At 40.0% G+C, this 25,114-nt stretch overlaps 2 protein-coding genes across 7 annotated transcripts in view; one reads left to right on the forward strand and one right to left on the reverse strand.

The window, feature by feature from the left end:
- Window positions 1-17,064, forward strand: part of snx25 (sorting nexin 25) — a 317,654-nt gene extending 300,590 nt beyond the window's left edge. For 2 of the 3 annotated variants that reach the window (XM_072595279.1, XM_072595263.1), the window contains one exon: window positions 8,408-9,022. In XM_072595279.1, the coding sequence (XP_072451380.1) occupies window positions 8,408-8,503 (96 nt within the window). In that variant the 3' untranslated portion in view covers window positions 8,504-9,022. Of the gene's footprint in view, window positions 1-8,407; window positions 9,023-17,004 lie in introns of those variants that run through there. The other variant, XM_072595271.1, reaches the window with a different exon arrangement.
- lrp2bp (LRP2 binding protein) overlaps window positions 16,204-25,114 on the reverse strand; it is a 33,076-nt gene continuing 24,165 nt past the window's right edge. For all 4 annotated transcript variants that reach the window (XM_072595373.1, XM_072595365.1, XM_072595356.1 and 1 more), the window contains 3 exons: window positions 23,600-23,823; window positions 18,607-18,772; window positions 16,204-17,111 (listed from right to left, as the gene is read on the reverse strand). In XM_072595373.1, the coding sequence (XP_072451474.1) occupies window positions 17,046-17,111; window positions 18,607-18,772; window positions 23,600-23,823 (456 nt within the window). In that variant the 3' untranslated portion in view covers window positions 16,204-17,045. The remainder of the gene's footprint in view (window positions 17,112-18,606; window positions 18,773-23,599; window positions 23,824-25,114) is intronic.

The following is a 25,114-nucleotide window of genomic DNA, read 5'->3' on the forward strand; positions in this document are numbered from 1 at the left end:
GTCAGGCCAGGTAGAGTTAGCCTCAGTTTGTGGAGAGAAGGGCAGACAGAAACAATTGTGGCAGCAATACATCTACAATCCCAGGATACAATCAATTACTATAGGATAGCATTTTAGAAAGAAATATTACTGCCTGTTCTGATTGTTTCGAATTTACCTGGTTTGTTTCTTGTCATTAGCTTGACAGGGACTTTTGGGTAAGTGAATATATTTCCTAGATAGCAAACCTCACCCTCCACAGAAAAACCTTCAATCAGCATCAAATGTCCAGCTGAATTGGCTGTGATTAAATCAGAATTGCACTTATCCCATGTACCATACCAGAAATAGTCCCAACTAACTATATACCTGTGTGTGCATGTGTAATGTTGACTGTTCATGCACAAACTCATTCCACCTTAGTGATGTCTGTAACTTGCATCACAAATCATATGTGCTGGTGTACATTTTGATGGCTGCCTTTGCATTCGGATAATTACTCTGATTTAAGCTTACCTAATCTATATTAAACGGTTATCATAAACACATGTCGCATGTAGCATTGATAAGCATTCCAATAAAGTTAACAGCAACTTGCATTTTGTAGCAGCTTTGGATGTTGATATCAGGATAGATAAAGATGAGGAAAATAATTCAGCCCAACATTTTTCAACTTCCTAGGACGATGTTGAAGTGACTTCCCTCTACTCCCATCTTTTCCAGCATTCAGTTCTTTCTTACTTCCTCAGGAGGCTAAGCAAATTTGGCATGTCCACATAGACTCTTAGCAATTTTTACAGATATACCATAGGAAACATCCTATCTGGATGCATATGGGAATTGCTCTGCCCAAGACCACAAGAAACTACGGAGAGTCATAAACACAGACCAGTCCATGCAAACTGCCGTCCATCCATTGACTCTGTCTATACTTCCCACTGCATTAGGAAGGCAACCAACATAATCAATCCCTGTTAGACTCTCTTCCACCCTCTTCCATTGGGCAAAAGATGTAAAAATTTGAATATACGTTTAAACCACTTCTTCCCCGCTATCAGACTTTTGAATAGACTTCTCAAATGTCGATTCTGATCTCTCTCTCTCTCTCTCTCTCTCTCTCTCTCTCTCTCTCTCTCTCTCTCTCTCTCTCTCTCTGCACCTTCTCTGTGGCTGTATCACTGTACTCTGCACTCTATCCTGGTGCACTTTGTATGGTACGATTTGCCTGTATAGCACGCAAAAAGCACTTATTACATGTACAGTCTGTTCTGCTATAACTCATGTTTCTTCAATGTTAATTGACTTTAACATGATTGAAGAACTTAGACCATTATTTGTAGAATGTGAACTTTCCTTACTTGTATTAGCTATTAACATGATTCCAGCCTCATTAGATATTGTGCGATTTTTTTAATAACGCGAAATCGCACGAGAACTGAACTATTGCATTATACCAGAACCGACTGGACTGAGATGCAGTGAAAACAATAAATCAAATTCAAACTCAGAAAACCATGGTGTATACTTGCTGACTTTTTGTGAAAGTAGCACAGGAATGCCATTGTCATGTTTCCCCATAGCTCTAGAAATCTTTCCTCTTCATATTAAGATACCACTAGTCATCTTGGAAATCCATTTCCCACCTTGATCAACACTAAATTTACATGCATTTTCCCCATGTATGTTCTCCATTCGCTAAATCTTTGCCCACTTGTGTATCAATCTAACCAGTCCATCCCTTGTAGCCTCCTAACATCATCTTGGCAACTGACTTTTCAATCTAACTTGTGCCATTAGCAAATGTAGCAACCATGCCTACGACCATTTTATCGAAGTCATTTATTTCAGATGTAAGAAGTTGAAGTCTTGGCATAGATCCCACACAATGCTGATTACACCTTTTCAACCAGAAAAAGACCAGAAAACAAGAAAGCTGAAGGTTTGGGGTGAGATGTAAAAGCAAAGAAGATAAGCTAAGAGGAGCTATGAGAAATGACTAGTAGCTAACATAAATGAAAGTCCAAAAGTGCTCTATATAAACATAAACCGTATAATCACTTACTGTTTGGAATGGTGTGGATCAGAGACCCAAAAGGAGATTTACATTTTGAGGCGGGGGGTGGTTAAGGAATAGTTTGTATTCCTCTTTACAAAAGAGGAGGATGCTGTCCCGGCCACTCTTACTGAGGAAGAAACTAGAAGGGATCAACATTAACTCAGAACAAGTCTTGGATAGGTTGTTGCAACTTAAAGTCACTGAGACCAGATGAGATGCATCAAGAATTTTGATGGAAGTGAGGGTAGAAATTGTGGAGACACTGACCTTAATCTTTCAGTCTTCCCTAAACTCTGTGGAGGTGCCAGAAGACTGGGGGAGGGGCGTTGGAAATGCGATAGGTATCCCCCAAGTCCCTCCTCCCTACCTTTTATCTTAGCCTGCTTGGCACACTTTCCTCATTCCTGAAGAAGGGCTCATGCCCGAAACGTCGATTCTCCTGCTCCTTAGATGCTGCCTGACCTGCTGCGCTTTTCCAGCAACATATTTTTCAGCTCTGATCTCCAGAATCTGCAGTCCTCACTTTCTCCTGTTTGAGAAATGTCAGCTATGAAAATAGATTGACTAAGTTGGGACTGTTCTCCCTGGAGAGAAGAAGGCTGAGAGGAGATCTGGTTTGAGGTTTTCAAAACCATCAACAGCCAGACAGAATAAATGGGGTGAATCTGTCTCCACTTGTAAAAGAAATAAGAGCAAGATGGTGTTCAAGGTTTGTGTGAAGATTTGTAACTTGGGTGCTGGTTGGGAGTATGTTAGCCAAGCTGGGAAGTTGATTTGCAGACGTTTCATCCCCTGTCTGGGTAGCCTCCTGTGAAGCACTGCAGCTGTACTGTCTCTTCTGGAATTGACTTGGTTCCTTTCCTGCTGCTTCCGGTTGGTTTACATTGAAAGGGATGAACAATTGAAGCAAGGGTAATACTTGAGAAACTTTCTCAGTGAGTAGTTCAGGGATGGAGTGCACGGGAAGTCTGGTGGAGGCAGGTTTAGTTGAGGTATTCCAGAGGGCATTGGATGATTGTTTTGATAATGGTGATAGTGTGTAGGAGATTGGCACTAGTTAAAATAGCCAGTACAGGCATGACTGGCTGAATGGCCTCTTTGCACTGTATAATTTTGTAATTCTGTGATCTATCCTTTTATTCCTACTCTTTGCTTCCGGCCAACTTGTCAATATTGTATCCATGCTGGAGTGTTACCGTGTAAATCATGAGCTGCACAACCAAGCTCAGCAATGCCTTCAGAAGTTGCTGCTGTTGAAGGACCTTTTGAAGCCCCATGCACTGAACAGATATTAGAGGAACTATTGATCATGAGCTTTAGTTTTTGCCAATAGCTTTTTGTCAAATGCTTTCTCAAAATCTAACTAAATGAATCCATTCCCTTTTATCCAGAGAAACTCAATAAATTGATTAAACATGTTTCCCTTTTCAGAAAACCATGTTGGTTCAGCCTTGAATGTTTATAAGTGCCCTGTTGTATTGTCTCTAATATTACTTTTAACATTTTCCTTTTGATAGTGATTCAGGAAGGCAGCTCACCACCATCTTCTCTGGGGCAGTTAAGGAAGGGCAGCAAATGTTGGCTCAGCCAACAATGTCAACGGTCCTCTGAATAATTTTTTTAAAGCATAAAGCCACGTGACCTGTGGTTACCTGCTTTCTATCTCCCTCCCTTTTTGATAAAGGAGTTACATTCACACTTTTCCAATCTAACAGGACTTTCCCTGATTCTAGGATACTTGGGAAAAATTTAAAGTCAAAGCATCAGCTCTTGCATTGGCCACTTCTTTTAAGGTGTTTGCATGAAGGTGTCAGCCTGCAGCTCCAGTGGTTCGTTTATTACCAATTCCCTGGTGATTAACTTTTTGACATTTCTCTGTTCCTTCCATTTCCTGCTTCACAACTATTTCTGGGATTGTTTATATTTTCTGTAGTTAGAATTAATGCAAAATACCTGTTCAATTCATCTATCATCTGCTTATTTTCCCTTATTAATTCTCTAGATTCACTTTAGACAAGACGAATGCTTGTTTATTTTTAAAAGTCTATGGAAACTCTTACTGTCTTATTTATTTTTTATATTTCTAACTAGTTTTCTTGTGTACTTTTAATTTTCCCTAACTTAATAATCTTTTATTATTTATATTCTTCCAATCTTCTGTCATGCTACCCATCTTTTTGAAATTGTATACTTTTTCTTTATGACTCTGATAGAAAAGTTAAAGTCATAGAGTCATGCAGCATGGACACAGAACTTTTGGTCCAATTAGTCCATATAATCCCAAACTAAATTAGTCCCACTTGCTTGCTCCTAGCCCATATCCCTCCAAACCGTTCCTATTTGTGTATCCATCCAAATGTATTTTAAATGTTTTAATTGTACCTTCATCCATCACTTCATCAGGAAGTTCATTTCACACATGAATCATCATCTGTGTTTAAAAAAAAAATCCCTCAAGTCTTTTTTTAAATCACTCTCCTCTCACCTTAAAAATGTGCTCCCTAGTCTTGAAATTCCCCATCCTGTGGAAAAGACAACTACCATTTAACTCAGTCTACACCCTTCATTATTTTATAAACTTCTATCACGTCACCTCAACCTCCTATGCTCCAGTGAAAAGAGTCCCGGCCTATCCTTTCTTTATAACTCAAATCTTCCATACCCTGTAACATCTTGGTAAATCTATTCTGAACTCTCTCTAGCTTGGTAATATCCTTCCTCTAACTGGGTGACCAGAACTAGACGCAATATTCCAGAAGAGACCGCCCCAATGTCCTGTACAACCTCAACATGACTTCCCAACCCCTATACTCAAAGGACTGAGCAATGAAAGCAAGCGTGCCAAATGCCTTTTCAGCCGTCCTGTCTATATGTGAGACAAACTTTTAAAGACTTATGCCCCTGCACCTCTAGGTCCCTCTGTATAACACTACCCAAGGCCCTACCATTAATTGTATAAGCCCTTTGTTCAAAATGCAATACGTTGCATGTATCCAGATTAAACTCCATCTGCCATTTTTCAGCCCTTTGACCCATTTGATCAAAATCCTTTTGTTATCTTAGAAAACCTCCTTCAGTTATTTTGGTGTCATTCACAAACTTAGTAACCATGCCTTCAAAATTCCCATCCAAATCACTTATAAATGACAAACAAAGCTGATCCTTGTGGAACACTGCTGGTCACAGGTCTCCAGCCCGAAAAGCAACCGTCCATCATTACTCTGTTTCCAATCATGAATCCACTTGGCAAGTTCACCCTGAATTCCATGTGTCCTAACTTTACTAATCAGTCTACTATGCTGAGCCTTGTTAAAGGCTTTACTAAAATCCAAATAAACAAAGTCTACTTCTCTGTTGTCATCAACTTCTTGGTAACTTCCTCAAACAACTCAATCAGGTTTATGAGGCATGATTTTCCTCACACAAAACCATGCTGACTATCCCTAATCAATTTTTGCCTATCTAAATGTCCATAAATCCTTTCAACTTACCGCGAACAATTTACCCGCAACCAAAATCAGGCTCTCAGGTCTGTAGTTCCCGGATTTCTCCTTACAACGTTTCCTAAACAACATTAACCATCCTCTAGTCATCAGGCACCTCAGCCAAAGTTATAGATGATGCAAGGAGTCTTGTAACTTCCTCCCTTACTTCCCACAACATTCTGGGATACATTAGATCAGGTTCCACAGATTTATTTGTCTTTTCATTCTCTGAGACATTTCGAACCTCCTCTTCTGTAATGTGAACTGTTTTTAAAATATCCAAGTTTATTTCTCTGCATTCTCAAGACTCCATTTCTTCCTCTGCAATAAAAGCTGATTGAAATATTGTCTTTAACTTTGTTAGTCAAGTGGGTTAGTAGTTTCTACATTTGGATTGCTTTTCTCCTTCTTTGAATGCATTCGTTGTATTTTAAAATATAAACTTAAATGTCTGTTGCATTTGTGTTGGCCTAATTAAGTTTTTCTGTTCAGTTTAACTAGCTTTGCTTTCATGCCTTCATAATAACACTGTATTCATTTCAGTACTTTGACATCATGCATCTGTCCTTCAAACCAAATATAAAATTCATTCATTATGGTTGCTGCTACCTCAAAGCACCTTCATCATAAAATTGTTCATTAATCCTATCTCATTGCACAATACCAGATCCAGTCTGCTGTTAGGTTGGCTCCACAACGTGCTGCTTTAAGAAAGGATCTCGAAAACATTCTATAGATTCCCCATCTAGGCTACATTTGCCCGTAAGTTTCTAGTTTTAATGTAAATTGAAATGCTCGAAGATTACCTCCATACCTTTCTGACAACCTGCCATTATTTCTGCCTTATCTTGTGGTTGCTGTTAGGCCTAAACACCTCTCTCACGAGCGACTTCTTGCCTTTTTCATTCCTTATTGGTGCACAAACAGCTCCCATATCCTGGCTCCTGAAATTAAGCCATGCTTCGTTAATGTGTTAATACCATCATTAAGGAGAGAGCAACCTCACCACCTCCACTCTGTCATCCTGTCTCTGTACTATCTATCAGCGTATAGTCATTTATATCTATTTGCACACCTAGTTCGTCTATTTTGATTTGAATGCTATGTGCGTTCAGGTACGGAGTTTTTAATTTTGTCCTTTTGTATTATTTTTGTAAACTGTGGCCTCATCTACTGATGTACACTTTGATTTGTTCAACCTCTTCCTGTCATGGTGTGATATTATCATTTCCCGTGTTAATACCTAGGCTGAAGCATGCAATGGCCAACCTTTGCTCCCTCTTACTGCTCCACTCATCCCAGCTACAAGACCCTAGCAATGACCTCCCACCTCACAGCTTTATATTCTTACCTTCCCACTGAGGTCTTTGTCTTGGTAATGGTGGTCATATTCTGGGTGTGCCTGATCTATGACCCTCCAGCCCACTGCTGCATTCTTCTCAAACAGGCTGTCAGACTCTGACTCCAATGTGGGATAGCGTCCACCCTAGCAGGAAAATAAAATCAACCCTTATTTTGTTTGATTAACCTATCTTGTCCTGGCATCACCACCTTCACATGACTGCATGTTCTCTCTCAAAAGCTCCCTCACCACCCCATTGCTCCTCTCCCCATTTAAGAGCCTTCTTGTCTTAGACTCCCCTTTAGGTTATTCCTTGTCATGTCTTCTGTGGCTTGATGTTAATTTTTCCAGGCTGCTAAGCTATGTTTGTCTGATAATACATAAACGTTTCCACTCCAGGCCTATTTAATGATCTCCATGCTAAAGAGAACTATTTTGACCTGGAAACTTATCGAGGAATCCAAACCCAGTTAGGGTTATTAGTAGCAATTAATTTCTTTTATCAAATATTATGCAAAAATCTGTAGTAAGTATACCAAATTCTTACAAATGTTGTTTTCCTGAGGGACAGCATCTTATTAAGAGAAAGCTGGAACCCATTTCCACTTTGTAAAGCTATGGTTACTTTAATCAAACATTGAAATTATATTTCTAGATCCCCTGTATTCACCACACTTGATTATGGTGAATCTTTTTGGGGAAACGGGTCAGCATGGGAATTGTTTATAAGTATTGTTATATATGCAAGTTAATACTCTCAGTTTTGACTTTTACAAAATGAGTGATTCTCGAAAGAAAAGCATTGACAGGGTATGGCCACTACAAGGTCCATTCCATTGCCTTTGAGAGGATGACAATAAGTTGCTATCTTGAACACAACTGAATGATTTGTTGGAGGCTAGTTACGAATCTCTCCTTATACAGTAATAATTCTGAATAGGTATTGTGTCAGACTGTGTATTTGTATGTTACTGGACAGAGGTGTGATCAGCATATTTGCATGCCAAAGAATCTTGTCCAAAATATGTCCTAGTTTTGAATCCAGCAGGCAAAGTTATGAGTGTTTGGCTCTTGAGCATTTAGAATATTTAATGATCAATACACATTCCATCAGCTACTGCTAAATGTTCTGTGTGAAATTGAAGTTATGTGCACAATTGAAAATTAATTTGGGTAAGCTTGTCTCAAGATATCCAATAACTCATGACTATATATACGATAATGCAAGCTATTTTGAACAACACTGATGTGGACAGCTTGCAGTGGACTCTTGGCTAGTGCTGTAACTTCCTGTCTACTGATGGAGCTAAATGAAAAACCACCTTCTCAACCAAAATTTGATAAGGGTTCCAGCACCTTCCAGATATGTGGTAGAGTATCCTCTTGTGTGGTTTTGTGTAATATCCCTTTCTGTGGACCATGCTGCAGCAAATGTTCTGCATAGGATGTGTTCGGTTCAGATCTGGATTTAGAGAGATGTTGTGATAGTTGTGTGTTAAACATTGCTTCTTCATTCTTCTCCCCCTGCCCTCCCACATCTTTTAGATGCTGCTGGAGCAGTTGCTGATAGAGTTGTGTCCAGAATTGCGAATTCATTTGGAAGAGCTTAAACTCTGCCCGAGCCTATCTGGCACCTCATGAATATCTGTGAAGTAAAAGTAATAATGGACCTTGGTTCTTTTTTTAAAAAAAAACACTATCTGCAAACTTTTTTTTTCCCCCAGAAGGACAGATAGACTGGGATTTATTGATGTTTGTTGTTTCACCTCACACGTGACAGATGTAGCACTAAGTGAAATGACTTTATGCTGAAGCATAAAGCCACTTACTGTTTCCTTTCATGCTGATATCCAGTAGTTTGTTTCCTTAAGAAGTTCAGATGCCAGTAATTAATGTTGTGAGAAACGGAATAAATATTTTTTAAGACAACTTGAGAATTGTATTATTTTTGGTGGTGCATGTGTCATATCTAAGTTGCAAGATCCTCACAGAGGAATTTAACATTCCTTTCTTATCGGTGATCATTGAGTAGCCTTCGTGTGCAATATGTATGTAGATCATTGTGAATATTTTATTGTTAAATAGAACTAGATTTTATTTTTACCAAAGATTTCAATGGTGTAGATGATTTATAAGCAATAAATTATGACAAAACTTAAACTCTTCAGTGCAATTCTTTTTCTGCTGTTCTATTAGACATGTTAGGGTTCACGATGATTTGTTGATTTCCACTATACTCCCTCTTGGATCTCATGTTTATATGAAATAAATAGCCTTGGCTATTCCACATTGTGCACTCCACTGTGCAGCTCCAACTGTTGAAAATGAATTTTCTTATTGATCTTTGCCTCCTAAATTGGGAATATTTCTTGATTTCCCATTGGCTGAAAATTAGAAGTAGCTGTATGAAGATTCACGGGCGTTTAGCCATGCTCAATATTTGTTGAGGATCCATTGCACCGTATCACTGTCTTCATTGTAACATTATAACATGTAAATGGTGTGATTTGTAAGAAATATCTGGCACGATGCACATGTTATTGTCTAAGTACATTTTGTAATTATATGTTTGAAAAATGAATTATGGTTGAGGAATCTAAATTAGTTTTTGTTCATCTACTCAATTGATTGTGATGCATAATGTAATCAATTGTATTATCAATGGCACACCGACACAATGGTAGTAAAGTCTCAGCCAGTGCATTAATCAATGAATGATAAATGAATGAAAATCAGTTGTGCTGGTGGTTTTAAACATGAATATTCAGTGGGAGAGCCTATTTTCACTAACAATGATACCCTCGTCACCACAGTGGTAGCTCCTTTGTTTATTTCTCTCTGCTCATCCAGTTGCCATACACTTTCCACCACCTCTCCCTGTTCTGCATTGACAAATGAATTTGCTCTCACTGTGGGTAACATCATTCATTAAATGGTCAGAATGACCAGGTTCAAAATTACATTCTACCACTAAAACTACAATTTTCCATTTTATCAGGCAAAATAATAGAACGGCAATGGACAATTCTACCTATCAAGCCGACTTGGCCTGTTTTTAAATCATGGCTGAGCTCCATTTCAATTCCAATTTCCTACCATTGGTCCACATTCCTTGATACCCTTACTACTTAATTGTGCAGCTAGTTATAAAATATGCTCAGTATTTATAGGAGCATATAGCAAATAGAATTTAACCCCTATCAAACATCTAGTGTTTTTAATCTTTGAAATTTCAATTGGCTCAGCAGCCATAGCCTTTCTGGAATTCTAGGGTTTCATTGCTCTTTCGTGTTGGGATGTGAGCATTGCTAATAAGCAATGGCATGGGGAAGTGGTATTAGTGCTGGACTGTTAATCTCGAGTCTAGATTAGAGTGGTGCTGTAAAAGCACAGCAGGTCAGGCAGCATCCAAGGAGCAGGAAAATCTATGTTTCGGGCAAAAGTCCTTCAGGAATGAAGGAAGGAAGCCTCCAGTGTGGAGAGATGGATGGGCTGGGGAGAATGTAGCAAAGAGTACATGGATGGGGGTGGGGATGAAGGTGATAGGTCAGAGAGGAGGGTGGAATGGATAGGTGGGTAGGAAGATTGGTAGGTAGGTCAGGTTGTGATGATGGTGCTGAGCTGGAAGGTTGGAACTGGGGTAAGGTGGGGGTTAGGGAAATGAGGAAACTGGTGAAGTCCACATTGATGCCCTGGGGTTGAAGCCTTCCAAGGTGGAAGATGAGGCGTCGCTTCAGGTAATGTTCATGGGACCAGGTTTGAATCCTGCCATAGCAGATGGTGGAATTTAAATTCAATAAAAATCTGGAACTATGAGTCTAGCAATGACCATGAAACTGTTCCTGATTATCAGGAAAATCCCATCTGGTTCACAACTGTCTTTTAGGATGGAATATTTGCTGTTCTTAATCATTCTGGTCTTTGTGACTCCAGACTCTCAGCAATGTGGTTGACCTTAACTGCCTTCTGGGCAACTGGGGGTGAGCAAGAAATTCTGTGACGCAAAAGCCAGTGATGCCCACATCCTGTGAATGAACTTTTAAAAACTGTATTACCCATCCCTAACTGCCTCAGAGAAAATGGTACTGAGACACTACTTTGAAGTGCTGTGGGACATTAAACCTGTTCGTCATCTGAGGTGTTTAAGGGTTCAATAAGGTAAGTTTGGCTATCTGCATTACGAATGTTCAGCTACAAATAAAATGGGTTACTATAAGAAACTGCATTTTGGGTGATTGTGTAGCTCCAAAATTCCTTCACTTGATGTGCTGCTTTGAAGAAACAACTCCAAATAAAGTTTGTGTTCCTGCCATCATGAATGTTGGGCATTTTGAAAAAAGTTATCATTCACCTTGGTCTACTTGTATCATAGATACATAGATCCTGTGGCCAACCAACATCATACATGCCAGGTTTGACCAATTAGATTTACTCCATGTGACATCCAGAAACTGCTTAAGGCAGTAGATGCAAAAAGACAATATCCTTTGTATAACAAGCATTTAGTTGCTCAGGTGCAGCGATGCTGGCCACATTTCCCCCAGAACTTGAAATGAATATCAAAACTCCCAAATGAAGAATTGAGGAGTGTCTTTTTAGTGCTTTGTTGCCATGTAAGTGTCCCGCAGACTCGGTGTACAGGCTGCCATTACTAGTGATCATCTCACTGTTGATTGGATCAAAAATCCTCCACTCTACAGTGTGGTGATGGATCGGGAATGTAGGTGGGATAGTATGAGGTTTGGAGAGAAACTTGCAACTTTTGTCCCTGCTCATCCAAGTGGCTAGAGATCATAGATTTAGAATATGCTTTTTGTTGAAGAAGTCTTAGTGTGTTGTTGCAATGTATAGAATTAATGGTGTTTACTGCTACCACTGTGAACCAATGGAAGAGCAAGCTACTTTGTCATAGATGTATTGATTTTTTTTCTCTGCTGGAGCTGCACTCATCAGGATAAGTATATACAGCATTCTATCAAAAGACAGACTTGTGACTTGTATGGTGGACAATCATCAAGGAGACAGGAGGTGAGTTACTTGCTATATCAAAGATATTGACTTTTTGAATCCACTGCCTCCAGCAGTTTCTTGATGTCACATGGAGTAAATCTAATTGGTTCAAACCTGGCATGTATGATGTATCAATTATGTGTGTGGGCCAAAGTGAAGATCTAGTTTTTTTTTAGAATGCCCATCAAAATTACGATGGCAGGAATGCAAAGTTTGTTCTTGTTTCTGGAGCAGTTCTATTGTTTCATCAGATTAGCATCTACTTTTATCGTGACGTCTGATGCTGTTCTGACTATGCTATCCTGCACACTTCATTGGAACCCAGTTTTCATCTGCTCGATAATACAGGCAATTCCTGGGTTGCAAACGGATTCTGTTCTTAAGTCTGTTCGTTAGTCAATTTGTAAATAATCTGAAACCATACAAATTTTTGTGACTGATTTTTTAAATTAATGATAACACAACTGTATGGGATCGCATTCCATATGAGCATTTGTGAGTTGGACATTTGTAACTCAAGGACTGCCTGTACTGAATCTACCCCATTTAATAAAGTAATTAGATATCCTACAGTGTGGAAACAGGCCCTTCGGCCTAACAAGTCCACACCAACCCTCCGCAGAGTAACACACCCAGACACATTTCCCTCTGACTAATGCACTTAACACTACGGGCAATTTAGCATGGCCACTTCACCTGACCTGCACATCTTTGGACCGTGGGAGGAAACCGGAGCACCCGGAGGAAACCCACGCAGACGTGGGGAGAATGTGCAAATTCCACTCAGACAGTTGCCAGAGGCTGGAATCGAACCTGGGTCTCTGGTGCTGTGAGGTAGCAGTCCTAACCACTGAGCCACCAGGCCGCCCCCTAATCATCAACTATGCTGGATGGTATCTTTAGTGTGAGGATAGGACTTCACTTTCACAGGCCTGCATTTAAATGAATAACTACAGAAAGCTGCAACACAAAGGATTTTGGGGGGAAACTTGTGCACAAAGTACAGAAAGCCAGCAGACTGGTTTTCTGGAAGGTTAATGCAATATTAGAACTTATTTCAAGGGGGTTAGAATGTGAGTAGAGAAGTCTAAGTCCTGTTGAGACCACATCTGGAGCAATGTGAGCAGTTTTGATCCTCATATTTAAGTACAGATATCATTTCAGTGGACGTAGTCCAGAGAAGGTTCACTAGGATAATCCCTGGTATGGAGAGACTATCTTCCAATCAAAAGGTTGGCATTCTATTCTCTGGAGTTTAGAAGAATAAGAGGTGCTCTCACTGAAGCATACAGGATTGTTAAGGGGCTTTACAGGGTAAATGCTGAGAGAATGTTGTCTCACGTGAAAAAACAAAGACCAGAAGGCATAGTCTCAGAATTAAGGGAATCTAAGACTGAGATGAGGAATTCCTTCTCTCAGAGGGTTACATGAATTTGGAACTCGTTCCCACCAAGAGCTTTGGAGGTAGAGTCCTTGTGGATGTTTAAGGCTGAAGTATTCTTGATCTTTAGATTTAGATTACTTACAGTGTGGAAACAGGTCCTTCGGCCCAACAAGTCCACACTGCCCTGCCCAAGCGCAACCCACCTGTACCCCTACCCCTTACCTAACACTACGGGCAATTTAGGATGGCCAATTCACCTGACCTGCACATCTTTGGACTGTGGGAGGAAACCGAAGCAGCCGGAGGAAACCCACGCAGACACGGGGAGAATGTGCAAACTCCACACAGTCAGTCGCCTGAGGCGGGAATTGAACCCGGGTCTCTGGCGCTGTGAGGCAGCAGTGCTAACCACCGTGCCGCCCAAAACTGACTGTTTTGAAGAGAGGACAAGAAACTAGATGTGAGAAGTGTCAGGTCAGCCATGATCCTAATAAATGGTAAACAGGTTTGATGGGCTGAATGGCCTATTCCTAATTCTTGAGTATGGTGACCACTTTTATCAATGCTATCACAACTGCCTATTCAATGGATAAATTAGCAAAAATAAGGAAGATTACTTTTTTTCCTGGTTCTCATCCCACATCCCACAGGCCCAGTCTTAAAGATATGACTTTAGGAGTTGGCTAACCTGCTCAGTGATGGTGCTACCAGGACACTTTGGTGATCAACCCATCCAGAGACGATCTGTGCCCTTGTGACCCTAGTACTACGATCAAGCAATGTTCAACTTGAAATTATTAGCTGAGGATGTGGAAATTGGCAGACTTCTTTTGCCTGTGGGGTTTCATGTTCTGAGTGGTTAAGAAGGATTTCCAGTGCCAATTTTACTTAATTGTATAACCTTGTGCCACCACTTTTGGTGGGTCTTCCCTATTAGAGGGAGGAAGACTACAGCATTTGGCTATAAGGTATGAGTCTATTGGTATGACCATGTCAGGCTTGATAAGTCCATAGAACAGCTTTCGCAGTTTTTGCCAATAATTCCTAGCTGCTGGTAAAGATTATTTTGCAGAGCTGAGTTTCTGATGTCTAGGTCAATGCTGCATGGTCCAACTAGTTTTTAATGTTTCTCTAGCAGTTTTAGTATAAGCAAGTGGCTTACTTTTAAGATGTACACCAATCCAGAAACAGGAACAGAGTGTCTTCCCTGAGGATATTAATGCTTCAGCATGGTAGTTTATATTTATTAATTCATAGAATTTAAATTGTGTATCCAAAGGGTTAGTCCAGGATCTCTGGATTATTACTACAGTACCATTATCACCATTCTACCATTACCAATACCATATTACTAGTCTCGATCATTATCACTATGTTGTACTAAAATAAACATGCACAATAAGAGTTTTGTTTTCCCTTTTATTTTAGTACTGCTGTTTTTGTTTTGCCGGTATTCCTTTCAACCACCGATTGTGACAACTATGGAATTTTCCAAAGTTTATTTTTTGACAATTATATTTTTTGGATATTACATGGCAATGGAAATAAAATTTGTTAAAAGATAAAAACCTACCCAAATTTGGGAGAATGAAAGAACCTGCATTTACAGGAACATTTAGATTGTTGAGATGAGATGAAAAACATTTCAAAATTAAGTAAGCTATTATAGTGTACACATAGCACCCAATTTATACACTGAAAGGGCTTACAAACAGAAGCTGAATTCTTTGCCTGTGTTAAGGGAGATTTCAGCTTCACCAGGGAACTGTGCCATGAATTCAGTTAAATGACCCAAGATAGAAGAGACATCGAATCAAACTCTGATTTTCTAAAATCCCTGTATTGAAATTGCCAGCCTAGTTTAGAAGCTCAAATCTTGAAGCGGACTAGGCTAAAAGAGATAGAAGAAAGTGAGGACTGCAGATGCTGGAGATCAGAGCTCAAAATGTGTTGCTGGAAAAGCGCAGCAGGTCAGGCAGCATCCAAAGAGCAGGAGAATCGATGTTTCGGGCATGAGCCCTTCAGGAATCCTGAAGAAGGGCTCATGCCCGAAACGTTGATTCTCCTGCTCCTTGGATGCTGCCTGACCTGCTAGGCTAAAAGAGATGTTGAATTTCTATTCCAAACCCATCAGGGTGATGTGGAAGTTTTGCTGCTGACGACATGTGAATTTGCATATCACTTGATGCTTAAACACGCTTAAGAAATACACTGGCTCCAATATTTTAAAAGTGTCCTAATGAATAGCTCCATATAAATATCAGGCAGGATTTTTCAGATGGCATAGTCTCTGGCCCAAACAGTCAGCAGGGAATGTACTGTTGTAAAATGTTACCCGGCAGCCATTCGGAGCATTACATGGCTGGAGAGGGACTTCTCCAACTTAATTGGTTGTGCTCCCTTGCAGGGGTAGGGGGGTGTCCAATGAGGAACTGAGGCACCCAACCATCTCTTCCACTCTTCACCTGAAGCCTGAGTAGGGTGTCTTTTCTGGGCTTTACTCTGCTCCTGAACTCTTCTCACGATCTTCAATTTTGAGATTGAGAAAAAACCACTAAAGGACATTAGATTAGATTAGATTAGATTAGATTACTTACAGTGTGGAAACAGGCCCTTCGGCCCAACAAGTCCACACCGCGCCCGCCGAAGCGTAACCCACCCATACCCCTACATCTACATCTACCCCTGACCTAACACTACGGGCAATTTAGCATGGCCAATTCACCTGACCTGCACATCTTTGGACTGTGGGAGGAAACCGGAGCACCCGGAGGAAACCCGGGTCTCCGGCGCTGCGAGGCAGCAGTGCTAACCACTGTGCCACCGTGCCGCCCACGTTGCCCTTGGTAAATGTGTGCACAGGCAGAAGAACAGTGAGAAGGCAATCTGAAGAATTTTGCACCCCCTGAAAGCCATAGGCAGAAGACAAATTCTACCTCTCGGAGTCTGTTTGTTAAAGACTGTTTATTTGTCATTTGAGACTTCCCACTTCAGCTTGTCCACTTTCAAAATCATTTGCATATTTATCAACTCCAAATTAAATGTTCTCGAGTTCTTGGACTGTATGCCCATCCCCTTGCCACCTGAATCTGCTCAAAATTTCACTTGCCTATAATCTTTATTGTCGCTTATTTGGGCCCCTGTGCTTTACCCGTAAAGTTCTAATCCTTCTGGTTAAATATCTCTGTTGCCTCACGTCTTTCTATTTCTAAATTTTTCTCGAGCACTACTTGGTACCACATTCTGTTCCACTTCATTGTTTTCCCCAAACTCTTTCATTCTGTCAACTCACACTGTGCCTCTCTTTCTTCCTTCAACCATATCTATAATGTTAACCATATCTATAAAGGTCTGTAAGGCTCCCGAGTTCACCCCATAAATCTCTCCCCATCTTGCTCTCCTTTACTCCTAATGTCTCCTTATGCATGGTCTTTGGGCAGATTCTGCTTTCAAAACAAAAACCAAGACATTATATTAAAAAGTGTTCCAGGATTTCTTTTCAATATATAACAAAATTCTGATGTATTGTAAATTGTTACATTGGGAGTTTGAGATGAACATCTGGCACAATTCGATTAAGTCCTAGCTCCTATTTATCTAATAATAAGAAGTTGAAAATGTTTTCAGGAATCGCATGTCTTTTTACTCTCAACTTAGTTCTACAATTTCTGGTTTCAAAAATGTGGAATTAACTACACAATGGAAAAGCTGTAGCTTAACTATACTTAATTGTCATTATAATCCACAGGTGCAGGGTCCATTGAAGGACTTCATCAGAATGATTGCTTCTTAAATTCTTGCCATTATAACTTGAAAATGCAGGTCAGTTGCTATATCACGATCCATGTTAATTGCCTTAGATTAGAAAAGCATTGAAAATCAGGTTAGATAGAGAAAAACAGCTGTGTGCAATGTACTAACACATTACGTGTTACATTCTGAATGGTTGGGTAATAAGATTAGATTCCCTACAGTGTGGAAACAGGCCATTTGGCCCAAGAAGTCCACACTGACCTTCCTACTTTTACTCCTGACTAATGCACCTAACACTATGCTCAATTTAGTATGGCCAATTCACCTGGCCTGTGCATCTTTGGACTGAGTGTGGAAACCAGAACACCCAGAGGAAAGCCACGCAGTCACTGGGAGAATGTGCAAACTCCACACAGACAGCCATCTGAGGCAGGATCCCAGGTCCATGATGCTGTGAGGCAGCAGTACTAACCACTGAGCCACTGTGCCACCCTAAATATAATACAACCTTGCCTGTCACTCTAAGTCCCAGTAACATTCTCAGCATAACAATCAGAGACTGGGATCTTTTTGCTGGGATACACAATATTGAAACGTGAAACTGAAAACCATTTGCAAAGTTCTGTTTGTGAGAGGTAATTGGGAAGTTGCTGTAGAGACTAATTTAGTACATTGAGAAGTCATTAGTTCCCCATTCTCTCTCTCTCAGCTAACATTTTGGGTTGATAAACACCTGCTTTTCACAAAAGTCATGGAAATTAATTAATTATGCTATATTTTCTCTCACTCTTGGTTCTTACGCAAAAGTCTAAATTACAACAGTTCTGACATTATAAAGACAGATATTCACCAAAAAACGCTGTAGTTCACTTGTGGGACAAGGCCAACATTGAAGTTGCCTGGAATTGTGTAGGATAGGTCATATATGCAGTGATTCACATTTTTACTTGTTATGCAATTTATAAGAATTTACTACAAGTTCAGAAGGCATAAAAGCAGAGTGGTTATGTTGGAACTCTGCAGGACTTTGTGGAGTACTGCGCACCGTTCTGGTGACCACACTATAGTAAGGACCTGGGATCCTGCCTCAGGTGGAGTACAGAGGAGGCTGACCAGGACCTTTCCTGGAATAGAGCTGTTAGCTACAAAGAGAGGCTGGATAAGCTTTGGTTGTTTATTACAGCAGAGAAGGCTGAGAGGAGACCTGACTGGGGTGTATAAGATTTTAAGGGTGTGGACAGAAAGCAGCAGTCCTCCTTCGTTGAAAGGTTACTAACAATGAGCCATAATTTTAAGATGAAGGTTTAGAGGGGATCTGTAGAAAACATTTTTCACTCAGAGGGTGGTAGGAATCTATAATGCAATGTCTGGGAGAGTTGTTGAGGCAGGAAACCTCTCGACCTTTTTAAATGCTCATCCAAGTACTTTTTTAATATCAAAACATTCAAAGCTATGGGCCAAGTCTGGAAAGTAAGACTTGTGTAGATTGAGCAGTTTTTGTTGGTGCAGACTCAGGAAGCCAAAGGAGTTCTTATATAATGTTTGAATCTATGAAATTAAACTTGTGATGATACATTGTAATACTTTTTGAACCTACCCTGCAGTAGTACTTCATGGCTTCTGTCTGATTTTGTTGTATCCCTAAGCCCAACTGTAGACATCTGGCGTAGTAGAAAGCAGCCATGGCGATACCCTTTGCTATGTAAACTGGCAAACAATCAGTTTCTTTTGCTATTCGTGGGATATTGTCATATTCAACAACCCTGGTTTACATTTGAGACAAATGAGTTTGGAAAAATGGTTATGAACAATAAACAATGCATTAAATGTTCTAATTAAGTAGAAATCTCAACAAAATGATAACCAGATAAATCTTGTAACACCTCCAACTGAAGATAGTACTAATTATATTGACAATTAAACAAATTCTTGTCACTCAGCATTACATTTTTTAATATGAATAAGCTGTCATAAGAAATATCCAAGACCTGAAGGGGAGCTGATAGCCTAGCAGTATTATTGCTAACCTATTAAGCCAGAGATGAAGTTATGTTCCGAGGATCCTGCCACAGCAGATGGTAGAATTTCAAACAAATCTGGATTAATAGTTTACGTAGATTAGTCTATGAAACCATTGTCAGGAAAATACCACTTGTCTCACTAATATCATTTGGGGAAGGAAACTGCCTGATCTGGCCTACATTTGATTCTAGACATTTGATGTCATGGCTTCAGGTTAAACATGAGCAAGGAAACATAGGCTTGATGACTATAACATAGTTTGGCTGGATGAATCTGTACTCTATGTACTCATTTGGAGAAAGCACTAAGGGTGGCAAGATGACACAAGATCCTTGTGTGGCATTATCACTGTGCTAAGTGGGACAGACTTCAAGGATCTAGCAACTCAAGACTAGGCATTCATTGCACACTGTACGTCATCAACAGCAACAGAATTGTACTCTACCACAATCTGCAACCGCATGACCTGGCAAATTCCCCCACTGAACCATTACCATCAAGCCAAGAGATCAACCCTGGTTCAATAGACAGCAGGAGGGAATGCCAGGAGCAGCTGCAGGCTTACCTAAAAATAAGGTATCATTCTATGACCCTAATAAACAAGACTACTTGCTTGCCAAACAACATATGCAGCAAGTGATAGACAGAGCCAAGTGATCCCAAAACAAAGACTGTGGGATCTTTGTGCTGCAGTCCTACCACAGTTATGAGTGGTGGTGGTTAACTAAATAACTCATTGGAAGAGGAGGTGGTTCCACAAGTATCCCATCCTCAATGATGGAAGAGCCCAGCACATCAGTGCAAAAGATAAGGCTGAAGCATTTGCAGCTATCTTCAACCAGAAGGATTGATTGGATGACCTATCTTGACGTCTTCCAGTGGCTCCAGCATCACAAATACCAGTCTTTAGCCAATTTGATTCACTCCATATAATGTAAAGAAACTGCTGAGGGCACTGAATACTGCAAAGGCAACAGGCCGTGACAACATTCCAGCAATTGTACCATGCTCTTGAACTTGCTGCTCCCGTAGCAAAGCTCTTACAGTACAACATTGACAGCTACCTTAAAATATGGAAAATTGCTCAAGGATCTCTTGTACACAAAAAAAAGGACAAATTCAAACCAGCCAATTACCACCCCATTAGTCGACTCTTGATCACCAGTAATGTAATAGAAGGTGTCATCAGCAGTGCTATCAAGCAGCACCTACTTGGCAATAACATGCTCAGTGATGCCCAGTTTGGGTTCCACAGTGCCACACAGCTCCTGACCTCATGACAGCCTTGGTTCAAACACAGACATAACTGAATTGTAGAGGCGAGATGAGTGTGTCAATAAGCTGGACAATAACCTGATATTGTGTGATTTTTAATTTTGTACATCCCAGTCTAACACTGACACCTTCAAATCATGACTTCCTAAGGTCAGAAGTGGAGATGTTTACCGATGACTGCACCGATGCACCATTTGTGACTCCTCAGAAACTGAAGCAATCAGTGTTCAAATGCAACAAGATTTGGACAATATCCAGGCTTGAGCTGACAAACGGCAAGCAACACACAGGCCACATAAATGCCAGTCAATGACCATCTAGAATAACAGACCATCAGAATGCAGCCCTTTGTCCATAACTGTTTCCTGCAAGAGTAACAGTTAGTACTACTCCTCCACCTGTTCTTTCCTTCCTGTATTATGCAATTGCTGATGTGAAGAATGAAGACTGAATGTCCTTCCTCTATATTCTCAGCAGTGCATTCCAGATCCTAATCACTTGTGCTTTTTTTAAAAAATGGTTTTCCTTATGTTGCTTTTAGTTCTTTGCTAGTCCTATTGAAGTTGTGTTTTTTGATATTCCATTGTTCCACTATTGTGTTCTCCCTAGCTACTGTCTTCAGGCTCCTCATTATTTTTATAACTTCCATCAAATAACAACATTCTCAAAGGAGATTAGGCTCAAGTGCTCCAACCTCAGTATGACAAAGTCCACCTCCCAGAACCATTCTTATAAATCTCTTCTGCACCTAAATGCCTTTATTCAATTACTAAAATGTGGTGCCTTAGTTTGGACACAATTATTCAGTTACGATCAAACAATATTTTATAAATGTTCCTTATAATTTATTTAATTGTATATTCTATATTTCTATTCATAAAACATCCCATATGCCTTAGTAACCATTTTCTCAACTAACGCTGCCATATTTAATGATTTATAAACATATATCCTAGCTGTCTGCTGCTGCACTTCCATGGGATTCTAATTATTTTGATCAACCTGTTTGGACATGTTATGACATGTCTGGGGAAGATGAGACATTACCACTACACCATAAGATCCCAAATGTAAATCAAATAAATTCGATGTACTGTTAAGGTTAATCACTAAACTTAATGTATACTATAAGGAAGGTAATCAGTCTTTGATTCTAGTTTATCTGGGACAAATCTGCTTTCACCCCATTGAAATTCTTGCCCTCCACCACAGCAATTAAGCATATCTATTCCAAATTGCTGCTGGTTCCATTCATTATTGCATTCTGGTCTACATGCACAGGGTGGCTGTACATCTTGGTTTTGGTTGTGCCAATTTTAGCACGTTAGACAGTCCCTCAGGATGGAGGATGACATTTTTTCTATCTGCTATTTTAGCAATAACAAAGCATGCTCAAGGGGCTGAATAGCAGAATCTTGCTCCTAACTCACATGGTCATAATGAGACTGTGCCTTTTATTAAATAATGAGATTGAATTTAACAAGAATAATCAAGAAATGCATTAAGTATCCTGATAAAACATGCATGGTGAAGCAAAATCCCATGAGACCAATATTGGCAGAGCCTTTGCAGCAGGTATGCCCCAAATTGTGTTCATTATACAACAGGTGCAAGAGTAGGCCATTCTGCCCCTCGAGCCTGCACCACCATTCAATATGATCATGGCTGATCATCCTTAATTAGCATTTTGTTCCTGCCTTATCTCCATAACCCTTGATTCCACTATTCTTGAGTGTTCTATCCAACTCTTTCTTAAATGAATCCAGAGACTGGGCCTCCACTGCCCTCTGGGGAAAAGCATTCCACACAGCCACCACTCTCTGGGTGAAGATGTTTCTTATCTCTGTCTTAAATGGTCTACCCTGTATTTTTAAGCTGTGTCCTCTGGTTCGGCACTCACCCATCAGTGGAAACATGTTTCCTGCTTCCAGAGTGTCCAATCTTTTAATAATCTTATATGTCTCAATCAGATCCCCTCTCAGTCTTCTAAACTCAAGGGTATACAAGCCCAGTCGCTTCAGTCTTTCAGCGTAAGGTAGTCCCGCCATTCCAGGAATTGACCTTGTAAACCTACACTGCACTCCCTCAATAGCCAGAATGTCTTTCCTCAAATTTGGAGACCAGAACTGCACACAGTACTCTAGGTGTGGTCTCACCAGGGCCCTGTACAGCTGCAGAAGAACCTCTTTGCTTCTATACTCAATCTCTTTTGTTATGAAGGCCAGCATGCTATTAGCCTTCTTCACTACCTGCTGTACCTGCATGCTTACCTTCACTGACTGGTATACAAGAACACCCAGATCTCTTTGTACTGCCCCTTTACCTAAATTGATTCCATTTAGGTAGTAATCTGCCTTCCTGTTCTTGCCACCAAAGTGGATAACCATACATTTATCCACATTAAACTGCATCTGCCATGCATCTGACCACTCATCTAACCTGTCCAAGTCACCCTGTACTCTCCTAACATCCCCCTCAAATTTCACCCTGCCACCCAGCTTAATATCAGCAAATTTGCTAATGTTATTACTAATACCATCTTCTATATCATTAACATATATTGCAAAAAAGCTGCGGTCCCAGCACTGATCCCTGCGGTACCCCACTGGTCACTGCCTGCCATTCCGAAATAGAGCCCTTTATCACTACTCTTTGTTTCCTATCAGCAAACCAACTTTCAATCCAAGTTAGTACTTTGCTCTCAATACCATGCGCCCTAATTTTGCTCACTAACCTCCTATGTGGGACTTTATCAAAAGCTTTCTGAAAGTCCAGGTACGCTACATCTACTGGATCTCCCTCGTCCATCTTCAGAGTTACATCCTCAAAAAAATTCCAGAAGATTAGTCAAGCAGGATTTCCCTTTCATAGATCCATGCTGACTCTGACCTATCATGTTACTACTATTCAGATGTGTCATAATTTCATCCTTTATAATAGACATTGTGTTCATATATTGTATATTGCCACAAGCAGACAGAGTTGCTATCATGGACAACTAAGGATTATATTACTCTGTCAAAATAGAGAAAATAAAAAATAGTTATATAACAGAAACATAGTTCAAACAATGTTGCATGTTTGTAGCTTTGACAAACTTGCTGCATTATGATATTCTGAACACTCATAAATTCAATTTTCTATACAATATTTTGTGCTGTTTTAGTCAGAAAAGTGGAACTGCTAAAGGCTCATTGGTTTTTCTATCTAGTTGTCAGTTTTCTTTTCTTTAGGCACAATTAGATTTCTGTATGGTTATGCTGATGAATGGTTAGTTTGATTATTCTTATTACCTTTGAGCAAGATCGACAGTGTTATAGTACAGTTTACGACTGTAAAAGTAAGCAACTAGGTGACCCTGAGCATAAACATTGCCTCTGCTTGATGCTTCCTTCAGGCAATTCCATGCAGACTGTGTATCCTTACGGATACCTTGTCCAGTGAGGTACATTAAGCCCAACACACCCTGGGACTCTAGACTTCCATTGCCACATGCTTCAGAATGCCAAAAGAATGCCTAAAAGAATGGAAGCACATAAGAGCACAACTGTTAGAATGAAATATGGTCCAGGTTGTAGCACTATTAAGTTCTATGGTAACCCAAGATGAATCTCAGCAGTAAAAACTGTAGTCTTAAAATCTAAACAACTAATCCCCTGGTGGCTCAAGTGGTTAGCATTGCTGCCTCACAGCACCAGGGTCCCAGATTCGATTCTAGCCTCGGGTGACTGTCTGTGTGGAGTTTGCAGATTCTCTCCATGGGTTTCCTCCCACAGTCCAAAGATGTGCAGGTTAGATGAACTGACCATGCTAAACTGCCCATAGTGTTAGGTGCATTAGTCAGAGGGAAATGGGTCTGGGTGGGTTACTCTTCGCAGGGTTGGTGTGGATGTGGTGGGCCGAAGGGCCTGTAGAGAATCTGATCTAATTCAGTTTTAGGTATTGCAGTTCTGATTAATTTTTAATAACAGTCATTAATATTTTCCACTGAATGTATTGCTTTGTAATTCATTTTTGAATTTTCACTTTTTGAAAAAGCAGTACAGCCATTGGACAGGGATTTTCCATTGCAGTGAAATCACTCATGTAGTAGTTGGAGGGGAAGGGAGATTTTGTATTTTCAACATTGTGTTCTTAATGCTGATTATCTTCTGGGATATTATCCTTGGTTAAGGTGGGATGAGGTAATTAGAATTGTAGGGAATAAATGTTGATATAGGCCCAACGGATCAAATAGCCAATTTCTATGCTTTAGATTCTGTGTGTTACATATGGGGAAATCATGGCCAGCATGATCAGGGTATTTCATTCATGGAAATTAGTGCAGAAGATTGTATAAAAATATATTTATTACATTATATGCATTTCTGGTGCACAAAGGATGCAATTAATATGAAATGTATTTTGATGGAAAGATAAACTTTATAAATATTTATACTTGTCTGCTAGTTTGTATGCTGAGGAAAGGTTACACTGTTGCTGAGTTCTCAGCAGTGTCATGAGGCAGAAGGTTTGGGCACAAAATTTATGTGGAACATTTTATTCAAAGAAGGTTGTCCCATGTTGAAGTTTAAATTTTAATCTGTACCTCATTGAAGAGAAGGTAAGAGTTTAGATTGAGTGGTGAAGTGATTTTGAACATTAAAGGAGATTGCAAAGAGAAAGAATGGAGTTCTAGGTATGTTAATGAAGATAAGTGGGATTAGAACTTTGTGAAGTTCTGGTCACATTATGGAAATTGCACCAGAGCAATTATAGCTATGTGGAAAAGTTGGATACATTGGGCTAATTCTTGTTAAAACAGAGGG

The sequence above is a fragment of the Chiloscyllium punctatum genome, chromosome 2 (genome assembly GCF_047496795.1).
Source record: "Chiloscyllium punctatum isolate Juve2018m chromosome 2, sChiPun1.3, whole genome shotgun sequence".
Taxonomy (NCBI): Eukaryota; Metazoa; Chordata; class Chondrichthyes; order Orectolobiformes; family Hemiscylliidae; genus Chiloscyllium; species Chiloscyllium punctatum.